The sequence below is a fragment of the Papaver somniferum genome, chromosome 1, assembly GCF_003573695.1.
Source record: "Papaver somniferum cultivar HN1 chromosome 1, ASM357369v1, whole genome shotgun sequence".
Classification (NCBI taxonomy): domain Eukaryota; kingdom Viridiplantae; phylum Streptophyta; class Magnoliopsida; order Ranunculales; family Papaveraceae; genus Papaver; species Papaver somniferum.
In genome coordinates, this window is record NC_039358.1 from 233,765,511 (window position 1) to 233,786,566 (window position 21,056).

At 37.3% G+C, this 21,056-nt stretch overlaps 1 protein-coding gene and 1 pseudogene across 1 annotated transcript; one reads left to right on the forward strand and one right to left on the reverse strand.

Moving 5' to 3' along the window:
• Nucleotides 1-11,680: 11,680 nt before the first annotated feature.
• On the forward strand, nt 11,681-13,096 carry LOC113272625 (aspartic proteinase CDR1-like). Its single transcript, XM_026522441.1, has one exon. The coding sequence runs from the start codon at nt 11,681-11,683 to the stop codon at nt 13,094-13,096; it is 1,416 nt and encodes a 471-aa protein (XP_026378226.1).
• A 2,807-nt stretch (nt 13,097-15,903) lies between these two features.
• LOC113272636 overlaps nt 15,904-21,056 on the reverse strand; it is a 30,937-nt pseudogene continuing 25,784 nt past the window's right edge.

Here is a 21,056-nt window from a genome sequence, read left to right on the forward strand (position 1 = left end):
TTAGCGTCCGGCTACACTCAAGAGTGATGCTATAGCCCTCACAAGACGGATATCTCCAGGATAAAACACCCTACTACACCTACTACTAGCATATGTAGTAGATGCTCAACTTGAGCTTGGCAACTCCGAAAAAACCGTTAAGGAAAATCGCGAACTCTTAATAAACGCTATAAAATATTTTTCCTTAGGGGTCCCTCTAAAATATAGAGCAACCCCTTTCCCATAGATTTTACAAAAGTAGTGAATTTCTTTATATAATGGAATAAAACAATTTAAGAAGTGGAAACTCCACAATGTGGGACTAATAAGTTTATATAGTTTCTTAAAACTACTAAAAATTGGAAACTCCACAATGTGGGACTAAAAAGTTTCATTCACAAAAGAAAACAGTAAATTATAATTTTTTATTAAAACTTTAAAAAATTATTTTTTTTATTAATCGTTTTCCAACAATCCCCCACATGAATGAAAACTCAATAAAACATGAAAACACAGATAGATCTTGGTAAATCAACATCCCAACCTCACGATCCAAACATACTGATCGTGCAAGTGTTGAAATCATATTAGTCATTTCGACGTCCTCTCCCTCACACAAAAGTGTGTTGACCCCAGGTCATACTATGGATTGCATAAATCATAATAATATTGAAAGCTTTCATCTTTAGTTCTCACATGGTGAGACTATAGGTATCTTTCACCAAAGTGAAAAAGCATGAACTAGTGAACCTTTAGTGACCTTTAGGTCCTAAGTTCCAGTAATACCAAAACATCATAACGAAAATCACATAAAAAGCGCAGGAAATACCATTTTAGGCAGAGGTGTCAATGAGGTCTTGAACCTTTGCTTAGTGAGATATTACCGGAATTACTTGCTAGAGACAGTGAATTATGTCTTGAACTGCTAGCATTTGATGTAATTCACGATAACAACCACGGGTGATATCTCCAAGATTGCTGCCAAACTCGTGCCGTTTTGTCCAATTTGGCCCTGGACATATCATGTTTCTCAGAATGCTCTAGATAATCAAAGCTCATATTCTCATAGGAAGCGGCCCACTTCCTCATTCACATAGGTGAGTTTCCATAAAGACTGTTACTGCTACATCCCACTTCAATCTTAAATTGAAACTATAGAACTCATTAAGACTTCTTAAAATTCATCCTTCACATGCAGTCACACTATGACGTCTACACCATAGGGAAGGGACAGAGAATAAAATTCTCCGATAGTGTTTACCTTTACCCACCACAAATTAGTTGTCTCATTCGAAACCTTAATCTTGGGATCTCCAGTCAGCAAGGTTGAGTATCCTTCATGGCAAGTTTAATTTATGAGCTTAAGCCCCTTCCCCCTTGATGCATTTCTAACTATCTCTTGGGATAAACCTTTCTTCAAAGATTGAGCGATATTCTCCTTGGACTTTATCCAATCAATGGAAATAACGCCGATTGATATTAGTTATTTTCAGCTTTAGCTATTATATCTTGGCTAACAAAATGTATAGATATAGCTGGCACAGGCCTATGCCAGAGAGGAATGTCTTCTAAAAAACATCTTAGGCAGTCAGCTCCTCTCGTGCTTTATCTAACTCAATACTCTCAGATTCCATAATGAATTGAGCAATATATGTTTGTTTGTAAATCTTCCAAAAACAAACCCTGATGCTAGAGTGAAACATATCCACTCGTAGACTTAGACTCCTCTAAGTCAACTATCCAGTTTACATCACAAAGTCCCTCAAGGACAGCAAGATACCTTTGATAAATCAAATAAAAGGTAATAGAGTATTTTAGGTACCATAATACTCTACTCAGTGCATCTGAATGCTATTGCTCTGGACTATAATTATATCTACTTAACTTACTCACAATATAGGCAATGTCTGGACTCTTACAGTTCATTAAATTCATCAGACATCCTATAACTCTTGAGTATTCAAGTTAAGATACTCCATTACCCTTTTTTCTTGAGTCTACAAGAATAATCGTACGGAGTACAAGAAGGCTTACAATCACACTGATTGTATCTCTTAAGCACAAATTCAAAATAACGAGAATGACTAAGACTACATATGTTAGATTATTTTCTAATCCTCATCCCTAAGATTACATCAACATGGCCTAAGTCTTTCAAGTCAACGTTCTCATTCAGTGCATGTTTTTAGTGTAATTAATCACATTTATGTTTGTATCAAGTATAATCATATCATCAACATACAAGCATACAATCACACAGGCATCCTTAACAAGTTACTTGTAAATATACTTGTCAGATTCATTAACTTAAATCCACTACACATTATCACATGATCAAATTTTCCATGTCACTGTTTACGTGCTTATTTTATAAACCATACAAAATTTTGTTCAACTTACAAACTTTGTCATCATAACCTTTCACTACAAAGTCCTCAGGTTGGTCTATGTAAATTTCTTTATCTAATTCACGATTTTAGAAAAGATGTCTTAACATCCATCTGATGTATCTCTAATTTGTTTATGACAGCAATAACAATTAGCATCTCAACGTAAGTAAATCTCGTCACATGTGAATAAGAATCAAGGAAATATACACCTTCTTTTAGTTTATAGCCTTTAGCTACCAACTTAGCCTAATATTTTTCCACAGTTACATATACCTAATGTTTCCACTCAAAACTCATTTACATCTCATGGTCTTACTCTTTGGAGGTAAACTATAAACCTCCCAAGTCAGGTTCCGACGGACTGAGTCCATTTCACTAAATGAAGCTTCTTACCAGAATGGGGTTTCAATAGATATCAAGGCTTCTTTACAAGTCCAGGGCTTAGACTACGCTAGGCATGTTATGAAATCGTCTTCATAAGAAGTCTCAATTCTAATTTTTTTTTTTACTTCTCTTAGGATCAATCGTAACTTCATCTTCCTTTAAGATAAGTTCTGAGTATTTGAAAATAAATCTAGGGATCAACAACACATCTCTAATGAGGTACAGGTTTAAGAATAAACATCTTCAAAGAACTCAGCATCCCTAGATTATGTAATAGTAATCACACCAAAGTCAGAAAAAATCACACCAAAGTCTGAAAAATCAGAACGCACAACCAAAAATCTATATGTAGAAGTATACTCAGCATACCTTATATGAAGACCCAATCAACATTTTTGGTTTCTATCTACTTCTTTTAGGAAGACGAAAGGCAAACTTAGTCAAACACCCCCACACTTTGACGCATTCATAAGAAGGTCATCTACCTATCCATAAATCATATGGAGTTTTATCTGATCCTTAAGGGTACTCTATTCAGGATATACTAGTTAACATGACTGCCTCCCCCCACAAGGCCGCAGGTAATCCTGAACTAATCAACATGACAATTATCATCTTCTTAAGGATACAGTTGTTATGTTCAAGGCTTCTAATTGGTTTTGAACTTCAAGTTTATACATCTTAAGGCTTCTAAGGCATCATCCTTATCCCTAAGAAAGTATACAAGACAGTACCTCGTACAATCATCTACGGAAGTTACAAACCATCTTTTACCACAGTGATTTTAGGTTGAACTCATGTCATCTAGGCCTAACTGAATTAATTCTAAAGGCTTAGAATTACTCTGAACATTTGTGCTAAAAGGTTTTAAAGCAAATTTGATTCTTCACAGATTTCACTTTTGTGTTCAAAGTCCAAACTAAATTTGGGTGCGCAGCCTATGTTATCCAGTTAAGCATTGACTTATAAGTTTATGGTTACAAGCTTACCACATAAAACAATCAATCACATAAAAAAAGCACAAGAATCAACTATGTTCACATCATCAGTTTTTTCCGTTAAGCTTATATAGACCCAAAGTCCTATAACTCTTGCTTAAAAAATAACTGCCTTGTTACAACAAGTTTTCTAGAAAAAATTAAGATCTTAAATCTTTTTCCATCTACAATAGAACAAGATACAAGATTCTTGCATATGCTTGGAACATGAAAACTTCATTCAATGTGAGAGTATTACAGATATGAGCTTCTTCTCGACCTTTTCCTTTTATGCAACCTCTATTGTAGATGAGTTACTCAAAAAGAGTTTCTCGACATCCCCTATCCTCTGATAGGAGGTGAACAGGTCTCTGTTTCAACAAACATTCTTGGTGGCTCCAGAGTCCACCTTCTGGTCTCTCACATTGGTTGTTAAAATAACTTCCGACATCATGTCAATGAACTCGTTCTAATTTGTTTCAACTAAATTAGCATTAACTTTCTACTTATTAAGGTTTTATTTTGTCTACACTTTACTACCGTATGACCCGGAATTTTACAAACATAACAATCACCCTTAATTAAAGTAACGTCGGATTCAGTTTTACGAAACATACCTTTCTTATGAAGACTACGGTTAGAGTTGTGTTTGATATTCCCGCCTTTGTCAGCTTTGGAAGACTTGTGTTCATCCACATGCGCCTGGTAGCCATGTTCCTTTTCAATTTCATGTCACAATCTTCGTTTATACTCTGACCACGGACACGGTAATTTCCCAATTACCTAATACACCACATCTCACAAACCTTAGTTCCGAAACGGAAGATAGAATATGAGTTTTGAAGATAATATCTATATTTACAAACTTCGTTTGAACCACCGTATCAAAAAACTCATGATTACCCCATAAAAAATACTTTAGTTAACAACAAAAGTTTGCCCGTCAGAATTTTTCAGGAACATTTGTCTGTTTTGTAAAATATCAAAAAAATACTTTTACAACTCCAAAAATTCTGAACTTTTACGTGGATAACTATCAGGATGTCTACTAAGTTGTGTCAAAAGGGTTCATCGAAATTCCTTCTAGGTTATGAGATAATATCGAAACTCTACAGCTGACCAAAAATTGTTTTTGTTTTTCACTCCACAATTAACATCCATGATTCACAAACCAACCAACCATTTTCGACTATTACAAATTATAATGTTTTAAGATTGTTGGGTGCAATAATCAAAATAAAGAAAAAAATCAAATAAGCAAAAATTATTGATACTTAGCTCCTTTATAATGGAATTGATCGATTGACGAAACGAACGAGCTTCTCATATCTCCACAACAGCAACAAGGCAAAACTTTGGAAAAACAGAGTGAGTCACGTGTTCAACACGTTGCCCTTAGGACATTAACGCCCGGCTACACTCAAGAGTGATGCTATAGCCCTCACAGGACGGATATCTCCAGGATAAAACACCCTACTACACCTACTACTAGCATATGTAGTAGATGCTCAACTTGAGCTTGGCAACTCCGAAAAACCTGTTAAGGAAAATCGCGAACTCTTAATAAACGCTATAAAATATTTTCCCTTAGGGTCTCTCTAAAATATAGAGCAACCCCTTTCCCATAGATTTTACAAAAGTAGTGAATTTCTTTATATAATGGAATAAAACAATTTAAGAAGTGGAAACTCCACAATGTGGGACTAATAAGTTTATATAGTTTCTTAAAACTACTAAAAATTGGAAACTCCACAACGTGGGACTAAAAAATTTCATTCACAAAACAAAATAATAAATTATAATTTTTTATTAAAACTTTAAAAAATTATTTTTTTTATTAATCGTTTTCCAACATAATGCATCAATGTTGGACGCAATTGCAACATACCGACCAGCCCCCAAGTGTACCATTATATGAATTTCGAATTTCAGGTGCGTGTTGTTGAATAAATGGTCACACCAAGTTGAACTCCAAATCTCGAAATCTAATTTCTTTTTCCAACACATATGATACAGAATTACCTGATGAGAGGAAACAAGACCCACGAGCATTTGAGATTGTTAGCCAATAGATGATTCACAAAATGTTCGTACCTACAGAACCAGATTCGAAGTGCATGATCACCCCAAAAAAGGTGCAATGGAATTGCAAGTAAAGATACAAATGCAACCAAACGAACGATGAATATGCAAGGGGAAGAGAAGGCGAAAAAGTAATTCCAAGCCGATAAGCCAGATAACCCAGTATTTTATTTCATGAGACGGGAAAAGTAGATGCATGTTATAAAGAAATATGGTGGTGGAGATCAGGAGATGTAACGAGAAATGAAACACTACTTGCTATGCGTATTTTGTAACTGTCTGAAAGAAACGTTCTATACGGTCGACATTACATTTATTCCAGACAATCACTGAACTACATGATCAATTTAAGAAACGTTCCATTCCTTTTCTCTAGGTGTCGGTCATGATCCCCTAGGTTTGGGAGTTTGGGGATGCATTTCGAATAAAATGGGAAATGGTTAAAAAAAACCCATCAATTGTACATAAGCACCCCTTTAACATTGTGTCCTGCTATGTCTATTATATGCTTTTTTGAGAAGAGTTTATATGGCAATAGTTATATCGTGTGTTAAATCTCCAAGGAAGAAAGCACATCGGAATCTCTTACTGACATCCTTTCACAGCATGCAAGCACAAAAAGGAGAAGTACAACGAGAATTAAGGATGAACAGAATTTACTAAGAGTGGTAGTCCACATCACACAAATAACGCCTGCCCTTTCAAGTAAACCGGACTTTCATTTTTGTGCTTATCGAAAAGTAGATTCATCCTACAAGGAGATCCGCCTTGGTAAAAATGGGATAAGTTTTAACATGGACGGGACACATGAATATTGGATATTTAAAGTTTTGACATGAGATTCGTTGTTAGACGGGCATAACAGAATGACAGACCCCAAACCAAGAACGGGAAGCAATTTTATGACTCTAGCTCGTGCATTGTACGGGCATGAAACAATCTTGTTTTATATAATTGAAATAATACAGGTTGTGCGTTCGTGATCATCAACTTGAAATCCAATATTTGGTTGTTGATTGATATTGATTGATCCTTGGACATTGTCTTTGGTACCGTCCAAGTTATCTCTCTTTGATAAAGACTCGCAGATTTCTATTTGCTTGAGTAAAGATCAAATCGGGAGATTGAGGTATAAACTCTTTGATATATCTTTTTATTGATTGAGTTTGACAGTCTAGTTGGTTCTCATAAAAAGTATATTGGAGTTTGTACATACAGATTGCTAATCGAATTATTGGGTGGTGTTGTTAGACCCCCGCTTTTTCACATCCATATCCGCCATCATTACCCTATCATGAGAAAGAAGCCAGAGAAAAAAAATGAGTTTGCAAGGATAATCACGACGCCACACAACATCGATTGGAAAGTTTGGCTCATCTTGATATTCTTCATTACTAATACTATCCTTAACCATATATTGACCATGCTCATTTCCTACCCAAATTCGGCTATCCAAAACACCTTCTTGAATAGATATAGAAGAAAGAAGATTTGATATGCTTGAAACTTCACTTGAAGTATTTTGAGAGTATTTATGTCTAGACATAAATACCCACCTTATACCATCTTCATCGACTTCATACATACTAGCCACCACAAACTCCTTGGTCCTTGAATCTTCGTATGCCAATGGAAACATATCACATAATCTTCCTTCATCAATCCAAGCATCTTCCTAAAATCTAGTTTCCTTGCCCGCGCCAATCTTGAATCTAATAATTTTGTTGAAATCTTCAATCTCTTTATAGATATTAAACCACAAGCTACCACCTTTTGGTCCTCTAGGTTTGAGAGTTTCCCAACCGGTAAAGGTTTCGCCAAATTTCTTAACAACAATCTTCCTCCACAATCAATCTTTCTCCAAAGCAAAACGCCACCACCATTTCTTTAGCAATGCCGAGTCCACTTGCTTAGTTCTCCGAATACCAAGACTACCTTTTTTTCTTTTGTTTTCTAGCAATTTTCCAACGAATATTATGAATTCTTTTCTTATTGGGAGCATCATCCCATAAGAAATCTCTCACCACTTTATCAATTTTCTTAGTAATGGAACATGGATCAAGAAAAATAGAGTGATAATAAATGGGAAGACTAGCCAAAACACTTTTGATGAGAGTTAGCTTACCTCCTCTTGTTATTGTTTTCCCATTCCAAGTAGAAACTCTTTTCGCACAAGTTTCAAGCATCTTTTCCCATTTTTGTATTCCACCCGTTTTGTCTCCCAAAGGAAGACCAAGATAGATACTAGAAAAACTAGCAAACTTGCATCCTAACATGTTAGAAAAATTTTCAATTCCCTCTTCGAACCCGACCCCAAATAAGATACTTTTAGAGAAATTTATCTTCAATCCCGAAGTTAGATCGAAACAAAGAAGTATGTAACGAAGGGCATCAACTTGTTCTCTTTTAGCATCAAGTAAAAAAATAGCATCATCGGAAAATTGTAAGTGATTTATTTTTGTTCCCCCCTCCTTCACCGGGAAATACAAAATTTGATCAACTTCTTGTGCCTTGCTCAACATACAACTTAGGACTTCACCAACATTAGTAAAAATAAAAGAAGAAAGTGGATCTCCTTGACGTAATCCCTTCTCACTACCAAAGTAACCAAAAGACGACCCATTAACAAGAACCGAGAACTTTGAGTATGTTAAAAAATTCCTAATCCAAGCTCTCCAAGTACCACCAAACCCCATTTTGAATAAGACCTCATTTAGAAATTTCCAATTCACATTATTAAATGCCTTTTAGAAATCGAGCTTGAAAGCCAACCCCCGTAGTTTTTGGCGAGAATCCACATATTCATTTGCTATCCATACTCCATCAAGAATTTTCCTACCTTTAATAAAACTATATTGAGATGTTGAGATGAGAGTAGAAAGATATACCTTTAAACGCTCCGCTTATACGTTTGAGATGATTTTGTATACACTCTCAATAAGTCTAATAGGACGAAAATCTTTTACTTCTTCTACACCCGCTTTCTTAGGCCTAAGCGCAATAAAGTTGTTTTTCAAAGATCCGAATGAAAAATATTGTGGTCATGAAATTCTTTGAAAACCTTCATCAAGTCTTCTCTTAAAACATCCCAACAAACAGTAAAGAACTTCGTAGGATATCCATCCGGACCCGGAGCACGATCAACTCCCAAATCTTTAACTGCATTCTTGACCTCATCTTCATTAAAAGCCCTCTCCAACCACACACTTGCATTCTCATCAATACGTCTTAAGCACATATTCTTGATTCTTGGACGGTTGTTAGAGATTTCTTTAAAAGCTAACTAAAAATGATTTCGAATACCCTCCTTGATTTCTTCTTTGTTGCCGTCCATCGACCATTGATGCGAAGGTTGTTGATGTTTTTAAAAGCTTCATGTCCCTTCACTACTCGATGAAAGTGTTTGGTGTTGCGGTCACCATCTCTAAAATATCTAACTCTTGACTTTTGTCTTAATATTATGAATTGACGACGATGAGCTATCTCAAACTCCACTTTAGCTGTCACAACCACGTCCTCTTCAACTTCGGTAAGACCCCTACCATCATCTAGATCGTCCAACTCTTTCACCTTGGTAAGTGTCGCTTCGATATCCCTATCAATGCTCCCAAAAACATCTTTATTCCACACTTTCAATTTCTCCTTCAAAGCATTCAATTTCTTTGCAAAACAATCACCCGCCGTACCTACAAAAGAGAAAGATTCTCACCATTCTGTCATTAAAGGGATTATGTTAGTACTTTCAATTTCACATTTGACTGATGGTTGACTTTGACCATTGACAGATAGTTGACTTTGATCATTGACTTTGACCATTGACCGATCATTGAATTTATGTAATACTGGGCAGGTTGGTGGGCCCGTCGGTTGACTGGTTAGCAAGCTTGGATAACAGCTGAACAATGGCCCAGGTAACATTCTGGCCCAATATGCGACAATTTTACACATGGTACAAACGTGATATTACAACCCTTAGTTGAATCTATTTGCAGGGAGATGGTCAGGTGAAATTTTAATGTCGGGTCCTTAACTAATAAATCCTGGTTGATTATATTACTTGCAGGAATTGATTGAGAAGTTATTATAGATTGTTCTAACTAGGCTTGCAAATGAAATTCAATTCATAGTGCCTCTCTGACTTTCGATGCCTAAACCTTAAAACTCTCCGTATGCAACTGGAGATTCATTTCTCTGTCTCTAAAACTCTCCCAGCGTTTATCTCCTAACAGCTGGAAAGGATAGCTGAGCCGCCTCAGTGAATTTTTTTAATAAAATGTGATTTTAGAAGATCAAGAATCGTTCCCACCGGGTGCAAATTTCCACACCAAGACAGTAGTGCCTACACAAACTTCATCACCCTCGCCACTAATCTAATTTAAACGGTACCATGTACTAGTCCGAATCGAGTATAAAACTGCCTATTCTTTTGACCTAATGGGATACTTAGGATGTGCACGTTGAAGGATTTATGTCCATAGATAGTTTTCATTTCCCAAATGATCATGATGGAGACGATGAGGGAGACGGTTCTATGACTGGTGATAAAATTGTGTTCGGTTGTGCATATGGAGCGGTCATTAGTTTCTCAGTTTGCTCCTCCTGATCAGAAAGTTTTCGATTATTGTTTAGCAGATTGGCATTTTGGACCCCCTGATCACTCAGGTCAATTGCTGTTTGAGGATGACGCATTACTTCCCATCGTGGCCACGTTCAAATAACTCCGATTGTGGAGCAAAAATGCAAGCTGGTAACAAGTTCTCATTCTCCTCCGACCGACGAAAGAGTACACTCTTATGGATGACATGGGATTGTGGGTCAACACCAATGCATTCCTGTTAAATCGTTAGTAAGATCAAATTTTATGCAGAAAAATATAATCAATAGTTAATTTTTGGAAAAATTGAGTTTCACTTTATTTATTTGACTGTGTTGACCATCCAATTTACATCTTAATAATGTAGAATGAGTAACACTGGATCTAGTTCCGTGGACATGCAAAAGGCTGGAGAAACAGCCCTAGAAAAAATAAGAGATATTTATTTTGCCCTAGAATATAATAGGGAAAGAAAAAGAGGCAAAGAGAGAAATTCCATTAATCACGGTTATGTGGTTACATGGATATCATATCTCTGTATACATGGAGAAAGGAAAATCAAAACACTCCCATTTCACATATAGAGCTTTGAATGTATTTCTTGCAGTGTCGTTCTCTCCTTGATGACTTGTCCCGAAATTAATTACCTTACTAAAACTTTGACAAGGAAAAACTCAGTGGGATAAAACCTGAGTACAACTCTTCACATGTAGTACTTCACATGTTGTCTCGTACTTTACATGTGGTTCATCGCATGCATTACGATCTTCACAGATCGATGAGTCTAAGTTAATTGTCTCGTAAAAACTTCGGAAAATCCAGATGGACAAAACCTGAACTAAAGAAAAAGAGTACAATATTAAGGAAATTTAGAACATAATTGTACTCGAATATGTTGCCTCATTAAAACGTTGACAAGAAATTAATATATCAATAACGGAACGGAAACAAAAAAAAAAAGAAAAACCTTCGTACTTTATTTTTGGAAACAAATTAATGATAATACATGAAAAAATATCTTTGATGAACACAATCCATAAAAGCAATATCTTTCTGTATAACAGTATTTAATTTTTTGAATTAATGACAATATATAAAAGCAATATCTTTCTGTAAAAGAATGGTCATTCCATATTGATAATGCCATTAAAGCAATATCTTTCTGTAAAAGCAATATGTTTTGATAATTCCATAATAAGAAACCTAATTTTCAATCCTATATATAATATATTCAGAAGAAGAATGGTTATTTCATATTGCTAGAAACCATAGAAATGGGTCCGGTCACTCTTTTCATTCTTTTTCTCACAATTTCTTATGTCTCCATATTACAAATAAACTCAGCCATTGCAATTAACCCAAGTGGGTTTAGTTTGAAGATCATCCATAGTGACTCTAAAGAGTCACCTCTGTATCCAGGTGATCATTTAACACCAGAAGAAAGGTTACAAAGACTCGTCCAACAATCAAAAGATCGAGCACGTTATGTTGGATTACAAGTATCAAGTTCCAATAAAACCACAAACTCGATAAACCCCGATGCTATAAGCATACCCGTGTCTTACGAAGGTGTAGGAGCATTTTATGTTGCAGAGATAGGAATAGGTACTTTTCCTCCGCCTCTACAATCTTACGAGAAAAACTACTTAATTGTTGATACTGGTAGCGAGATTGTATGGACTCAATGCGCAGGTGCTCTAATTAAGTCTAAATATTTCCATCAAGACAAACCCTTATATCCTGCAGGAAATTCAAGAACCTATGAACCTCTTCTTTGTCAGGGTCATCACCCTCTTTGCTTCCCAGGAAGATGTGAGGCAGGCATATGCACTTACTTAGCATCTTACCCATCGACCGCATTTTCGAGGGGTGTTTTGGCTAAAGAAAAATTCACGGTAAATTCAGATGAAACTTTTGATATTATCATGGGTTGTGGCTTTTGGCAAAATGGTTTCGAAAAACAATCTATCGGTTCTGGTTCTAAAAGAGGGAAACATGATCTTGTTACTGGAGTACTCGGTCTAGGATCGGGGCCTAGGTCCCTTACAAGTCAATTAAAAATAAGCACCTTTTCCCACTGTCTGAAGCCATATTCTGGTTTTTTCACAGTTCCAACCACGTACTTAAGGTTTGGTTCAGACGCGACAATCGGAGGTGGATTACTAGGAGCATCCAAAACTCCCCTTGTTGCTCCTCCGACTGGCCTCGGTCCATATTTGTTGAATTTAGAGGGTATTAGCATAATGGGGCTTAGAATCCCCTTCCTTGGAAAAAGTGATTTCGAATATGATCGGCGTACCGGAAAAGGAGGTTTTTTCATAGATTCAGCGACTCCAATCACAGTTATGCACAGACCACAATATAATAAAGTTGCAGATACGCTTATTGCATATTTTTATGCGTTCGACATTTATTGGATTCCATTATTAAAACACGGTAATTTTAAGACTTGTTTTCTGATACTTAACAAGGAGATCCCGTATCCACCTATGACACTTCACTTTGAAGGCGCGGATTTTGTACTCGACAAACCGGAGACTATCTTTTCTATCGGTCTTCTTGATTTTTGTTTAGCTATTATTCCATCCGACGCGAATGTAAACATTCTTGGAGCAATGCAGCAAGCTGACAAAAAGATGTTGTATGATACTTCTGATCTGACACTCTCATTTGCTGCGGAGGATTGCTAATCGGGTTCTTAAAGAGATAATTACCAGCACTAATCCAGCTGCTAGCTATTCTTTATTCGTAATAACTGAAATATTATAAGTGTTCACCATCATTTCATTTAGAAATTAATAAAATATACATAATATAATTCGCTTCTTTTCTTATTCGCTTAATACTCCATCTCCTGTCAACTTAATTTACCAAGAAGAAGTACACTAAGCATAGTATTATATTAATGACAGGTATTTATGATAAAAAATTAAAATTAAAAAAAATTACTATATTGTATTAATTACGGCCATTTATGATTAAAATCCAAAAAATCTGAGTAATGGAAAAAAGATCAGATTTATATCTTCTGAATAGTCTTTAAGGTAAAAAATATAAAAATGACTATGTTAATGTTGGAGTATTAAAGATAAAAATCTAAAGAAATATTAAAAGGATATTTTATTAATTTCGGACACTTATGATGAAAATCCAAAAAAATATTAAAAAAATATTGCATTAACTTCGAACACTTATGATAAAAATCCAAAAGATCCAAGGATATTTATGGGGTAAAAAAAAATGAAATTTATGTATTTTTTTAACAAAACTAGTTATAAAAACCCAAGGTGACCAAACTTGTGGTACAAAACCCCACTCAAATGTTGGGATTCATTAAAACTCCATCTTAAACTAAATTATACAAAACCCCAAAATTTTAAAAACTTGAAACAAAAACCCCAAAGTTCAAAATTGGTTTCATCAAATTTTATGATGAAACCAAAAATTGGTTTCGTCAAATTCTATGCGGTTTCATTAAATTTTATGATGAAACCAAATTTTGTTTTTTAGGGTTTTGTGTTACTTTTGTTTTGGCGGTTTTTTTTGTGGATGGATACTGACTCCTTTGGGGTTATTTTAATCGTTTTAATCTGAAACTAGAGCTATCTGGGTTGGTTTGAAGAAAATTATGGAATTAAAGTTTACCCATATCATTGTGGAGACTGACGCTCAAGACCTGATTTCCGAATTTGCTGCTGCAAGATTTGATGAAACTCCTAGAACTTTTTACTTCTTCTCTTATAGACTGTATTTTCTGTTTTCAACCTAGAACTTCTAGTTTTTTTGCTCACGAATTAGCTAAATGGACAAAAACCAACAAGTCTCCTATGTACTGATACGTCCACCCTGATTTGGCTTAGGTCTTTTGTCAAGAAAGACCATTAGCTTTTCTGAAGGCCTTTGTTTGGAAAAAAAAATAGAAAAGAAATGACAGCCTTAAGGTATCATTTGATCATATCCGAAGGCATTAACTAGGCATATTCTAAACTACTAGAAATAGAAATGTATGGGTAATAATCCTTACTTTTAAAGATAAAACAGTAACCGGTAAAACTTGGAATGCAACAAAAACAAGCTAGAGGACTGAAATTCACAAACAAGATAATCCACTAAAAAACAAGAAGGAAAAGTAATGAATACATCACAAATTGCATAAGGGCCTTATTACCAGACGGTCGGACCCGTGATCACAAATTACAATATTCCTGTCTGGTTTTCATCATTTGTCCTTCCTAACAAATGATTAAGTAATTTCTAACATCAGAAACAAACAGAACGCGTTTTTACTTAGTGTGATCTGAAATCTATAATCATCAATTTATCTGGGCTGCCCAATTTTATGAATGGGTGGTGGTCTTGGTTTTGTATGGGAATGTGGCGGTGGAGACTCAAAACTAATGCAGCATTATGATATTTCTTCTCAAAGTAGTAATATACTCCTGGTGGCGAAGGATCTGGAGTGGAAGAAGCTACCATTCAACAGCAGTAGCGTGATCCCCTAGACTTTGTTGATTGGAGGAGAGGGAGGAATGATGGGAAAGCCTAGAATCGAAGATGAAGCGGCCAGATTTAATATTTCTCCTTGTTTTCCAGAAATTGATATTGGAAATAAAAGAAAATCAAATTCTTGCAAACAAGGAACAAAATTAGATTTGTAATTTGCATTATTGTATTAGCTTGAATAGTGTGTGTTGTTAGTGTGGTTTGTCTGAGCGCACGAGGTGTAATCAATTTTGTTATCAGTTTAGCAATCTTTACATGGATACTACTATCTGGCATAAGTTTTTGGAATGTTCTTTCTTGATGTCTGCTGAAGACTTGTGATTGATCCGCCCGTTAAGATCCGCGACAAGGTCTCTGGGTCTGGTTATATTCTAATTATTTTTTGGTTGGTAATGGTAACTGCTAATAGTACTTATGGTTTGCATGACCTTGGAAGGATTGAGGTTTGGAAGTGCAGTTTGTGCATCTTGTACATCATATGATACTTGTCCCAGTGTGTGTGGTGTTGGCTGGTTCGCGCTTCTTTTTTCAGGACCTTTCTTCTTGCCTTCTCCAACTCTAAATGTAGCAATCCTAAAGCCAAGCTTAATGTTGAATTTTGATACTAAGTCTTAATTGTAGTTTGTGAAATTCAGTATACTGTTTCTCTGATTTTTTTCGCTTCATTGCAAAATTCAGAATCGAAATTTCTCATCAAATCATATTGTTCGATCTATATCACTAATATTTATCTTAAATAGAGTTTCAGAATTAAAAACTAGATTTTCTTACAAAATCACAAATTCCTTTCTTGTCATCTTAATTTGGTGCATGCCAGAGTAAGAATTTAGCCAAACAGCATCAAGAAATTCCTTAAGTTAATGACATGAAAATAGGAACCAAGTTAACAAATGTAAAAACACAAAACACGTCAACGTGATCTTTTTAGAGACTGGCTGATAATCAACTTGTAAAGCCAATTACATTACATTACTAGTAATGCATCGTGGCTTAGTCAAACATATACGGAAGGCCGAAGGGGTCTCACAACCATGAATTCATCAACCATCGCATCAGTCACTGCTGCTCGTGCTTGACAGTGGTTTTCAACCACCTGCATCAAAACCCTTGTAGCTGCATATTTTCTGACTACTACACCCAAGAAAGATTAAAGACTAAAAACTACTTAAACATACAAGATGCAACATGAACAAGATGTAAATAGCATGAAATGTAAAGATTGACACAAGCATATAACGTGGTTCGGCCATGAAGACCTACGTCCACGGAGAAGAAGATGTTTTATTATTGATCATAAGGTCTTACCCTTGAAAGTGTTACAGATCTCTTCTAGATTTCTCACTTTCTCTCTATCTAAGTCTCTTTCAGGAATTCTCTGTACAAAGATCATCTAAGATTACATAAGTTGTCCATCTCCTGGTACATGGACTGGTATTTATAGACAGAATAAACTCGTGGTCGCTTGATCGTCCGAGTTGGGTGAGATATCTTCCGTCGTCCTGGCTCCCTCGGACTCGTTCTATACCGTCTCTCACGATGACATACTTGGTCCTCCCTCCGAGCTGTCTCGCTCTCCCTTGGATCGTGCTGCCCTTCTGTGGAGAACCTCGTGCTCCATCGCCTCTGGGTCGTAGTATAGAACGCCTGAGTCTTCCGTCACGAAGCCCAACTACCCAAGTCATGTTCTTATCCTTCAGTAAATGCGATCTTGCTTTTTATACTTGACAATCTGAGCAAATTAGACCTTTATACACACACGTCATTCATGTGGCGTTTGTGCAGTTGCCTCGACTGATACAAATCCTTCTCTCCACTAATGATTCGGGGCTTCAACCTCATCATCTCATCATATATTCATCCTTTAGGATGTTGACACGTGGCCGTCGGGTATTTTACCCACACATTTTTCTCCTTTTCTTTGCAACTTGCCGAGGGCATGATGGGAAGAAAACTATGTAATCGTTTCAACTTTTCCCCCACGTCCCTGGTTTACGCCACATCTGCATTTTTAATGCGATTTTACCTGTTGGACTTGAGGCGTCGGTTTGTAGTCCTTTGGCTTCTTATAAAATCTATTGAGAGGAGAGAATGTCGCCTTTAATATCTCTTTTCACAGTTCAGAGATTATTCATTCTTTCTCTCCTTTGTCTTTTGCTGTTTCTTCTTAACTGCTTGTCTCCTATAAAGAGATTTATAATGTCTGGGAGGAACTCCCCATCTCGCTCCTCAAGACGGTACGGTCCATTCTCTTTTTCGTTACTTTTGTTTTCTCCGATGATTATCATCGATCTCTTTTTGTCTGTAATCATACGGTTTTGTTAGTATCAATGATTCTTGTCATTTCTTCCTTCCCTTTTTTGGGTTATGTGGTTATTACAGTCATTTTTACTGGTAACTTCCCTCTTTTGCTACGAATTTGAAGCTTTGCCGCCATTGTTTCCGGAAGTTCTTGCCGGTGTATGTTTGTTTTAGTCTGGTTTTTCTTTGCCATGTTAGCCATTGTTCTCACTTCTTTGCTTCTGTTTGCTTTTTTATCAGTCCTGGAAAAGCTCTGATGAGAACCCCTAGTTCTGATCGTTTCTCCGGTCTGTCTGATGAGGCGTTTTTGTAAGCGGTGAGGGTTAGGCATCGTATTTAGCGGTTCAATATTTATTTTGCCACTCCTGAGGGGAAGTTTGGTGTTCTCTCCAAGGATCTCTTCGAGAAGAACCCCTGTGGTCCTAACGAGATCATAGTTTCAGTGGGTCAACTTGATGCCGACCTTCGTCTTCCTCTGTATTGTCCGTTGAATCCCTTCCAGTACGAGGTATTATGCAAGCTTGATCCGCAACGAGCCATTTATCATCCCAATGGTAATTTCTATCGGATCGCCCGAGAGCGTAATCGCCGAAGTCAAGGCAAGGTTACTCAACACGAGTTGAATCGATTTACTCCCGATCAGAAGGATTTATATAACTCTGATAATTTTGTGGAGAACTACTGGTGTCACCAATCCGATACTTATGATGTCAAATCCATCACCTCATGGAAACTGATTTTGTTTCCCTATTACTTCGAGGAATCGTGGAAAATGATGACGAAGAACAAGAAAAAACTCGTTTAAGATTTTTGATGTCCGATCATTAGTTTTTTATTAAAGTATTCGTGGAATATGAACATATGATCATCATCTTCATCTTTACATGTGACAAGTTTACTCTTTCTGTAAACCTAACTTGAAAAATCGAATGAGAGAAAAGGAAGTTTCCGGTTTAGATTAGTTGTATCGGATTCTTAGTATCCTAACTTGAAATATGAACATATGATCATCATCATCTTCATTTTTAGATCTCGGAAGAGCGCTCGAGATTCTTAGTATCTCTCCTACTTGGATCCTCCTGTTGCTACTCAGCGTACTATTCGTAAGACTCACGATCCCAAGTAGCATGTTTCTCCTATCCGAATTGTGGGTCCTTACATTTATGGTAATGTTCTTCCTTGATTCCTGGGATGCACGCCCATCTGCCTGCCTATAGGCCCTGTGAGCTTAAGTGGGTTATCCCTCGTAGGCGTTTGTCTCAGTCAGCCCGAGCTATTGAGGATGCTAAGGTAAAAAATACTTGTCCTGATTTTTTGATGTATATATATATATACACCTTGTCCCTGTTTTTTGCATTAGCATCCAGTGTGTTTGTGCGGTTTGGCAGAGGAGAAGATTAGCTGATGGTGATAGGCCATCGAATGCTCCTGCAGCTGCTATTGAACATGCCATGGAAGTGGATGTGGATGCTTTGTTTGGTGATAATGAAATGTTGGATGTTTACGATTCGTTCTTCGAGGACCTTGATCAAACTCTGTTGGCAGACCCTTCCAATCCTGGTGCTTCCTTTGGATCGGTGATAACTCCGCCCCAGGCTAGGGATATCGCTGGCAGGGGTGCAAGTGTTGGTGGCGAGGTAGGCGATGATCTTATTGTGACTCTGAGTGTTGTTGGTGGTACCCCGAGTGTACCAAGCAACTTTGCTAGTGGTTTTCCTTCTACTCCAGCGGGTCCGTTTGGTGCTTCTTCTTATACGTCCTGGTTTAGTGGAGGATCCGAGTCGATGAAGATCATACACTCCGATAGGTATGCTCAGCTGAGAGATGACAAGCAAGCTCGCGTCCTGGCGTCTTTGGACAGGTCTGCACATCAACAGTTGGTGCTATCGGTATGCGGTGTTTAACTTGTTTCAGTTTTTCATCATTTTTTTTTTTGCCCGGTCTTGACTGGTAGTGTTGTATTTTTAGAGCAACAATTTGAGAATTGGTATGCTAGACGAGGCTCGTGTTGCTATAAGGAGGGCCAAAGCTTCTGAGCAAGAGGTTCAACTACTTCGTACTGCATTGGCATTGGCGAAGGATTAAGCATTGGCCTTTCACCAGGATAAAAAGGAATTAGAAGGTATTTATCTGTTCTATATCCTTAGTATTGCACCTTCTTCATAGGGATGAGACTTCTCAAATAGTCCTTGTATTGGTAGTTGTAGTCAAACGATTAGAGGAGCAGTTAGATAATGTTGGTCATAGACATGATAGAGAGCGCAGTGGTCTTAGACTCGATGTTAGCGCGCGCCAGTGTAAGATTGACTCCTTAGATCAAGAGAATGTGAAGTTGCTTGAGGACGTTGAGGTACATCAGAGACGCACTGTGGAGTTATGAAACTTGCTTGAGAAAGCGAAGAGAACAGATGTGGAGCGTTCAGATGGGATCAAGGTGCTTCATGTGCAGAAAGATGCTTATTAATTGGCAATGCGATCATATGCCTATCATAACACAAGCTGAAGGTGATAGGGAGGCACTGAGAAGTCTTAAGCGGGATTATGTTGCCCTGAAGAAGGATAGGGATAGATATATGCAATCTTGTCCTCATGGTGATATGGCCGTAACTCATGTGTAAGTCCAGCTTAGTGCTCTAGATGCCGAAAAGATTCTATTATAACAGAATTTAGCCGCCGTTTTGTTTGAAAATGAAGGTCACTTATGCATCAGTTTGTGCATTGTTTTGCCATGACACTTCGCACGAGTTAATCTTTTTGCTTTGTTCTTGTAGAGGCTTGAAAGAAAAAGGATGAGTTGGAGCGTCAATTGGAGGAAGAGAGGGTGGCTAGCCGGGCCTTGATCAGGAGCTTAACGAGTTGGTGAGCAGTCATGAGGAAGAATTAGCTGCTTCTCAAGCGGAGAAGGATGAGAAGTTGAATAACCTTCATGCGGATTATAAGGTTTTGATAACAAAATCTTGTAAAGTTTCCATCCTTCGAGAGCGTCAACGAGTCGTCGCCGCTACTGCAGCGAACATCGTGGTCCCTCCCCCGGTTGTTGAGTCTGAGCCTGTGCAGAATGTTACTGACATCGAGGATGAAGGGGACGACGATCAAGGGGCTCCTGGTGGTGCACAGACTTGAGATTCCCATCGCTTTGTGTAAGCGATGTCTGCTTATTTTAGCCTCTTTCTCCTAGTTTCTCATTTTGAATATAAGTCTGTGGGTTCATACGCACCTTTGTGGAAACATTTTCGTCTTTATTGGAAAGTCCTCAGTTGTGGGAGGCATGACTGTGTTATTATTTTTCGGTAAGTCCTCGTATGTGGAAGACGCTTTTAACATTGTTACTAATTGCTTTTGAAAGTGTTGTTTGGCGTCTGCCTTCGTTTTAATCGTATGATATTTTTATCATGATTTGGCTGTGAAAGAGTTTCGGTTGTACATTTTTGGTCCAACCTTGGGTAAAATATCCAAGGAGTGATCAATTCCTTAATTGGACATGCTATCTCTAATGGTGTTAAACTAGGATTGTAGCAACTTTCGTTTAGCTTTGCATGTTTTGTTTAGTGCCAATTGTGGGAGCACTTGTTCCTTGAGTTTGCTGTCGATGCATATTTTTTCAAGGGTGATACCTTGGTTGATCAAATCTTACTGCCGCGTAAGATAGAGTTGTCAAATCTGGGTATCTCCTGTCATATTAGGACATCGTCCGATATCATGATCGGGACGACGTTACCTTGGGTATGTTGCCCGTGTAAGGTAACTTGGGGTGATGTTACCCTCATTGTTTTGTTGTAGAATGGGAGGTGTGGCCAGCACCGTGCCATAGTTGTTGAGCGCATTTGTGTGTTTGCTGGGAATGCAAGC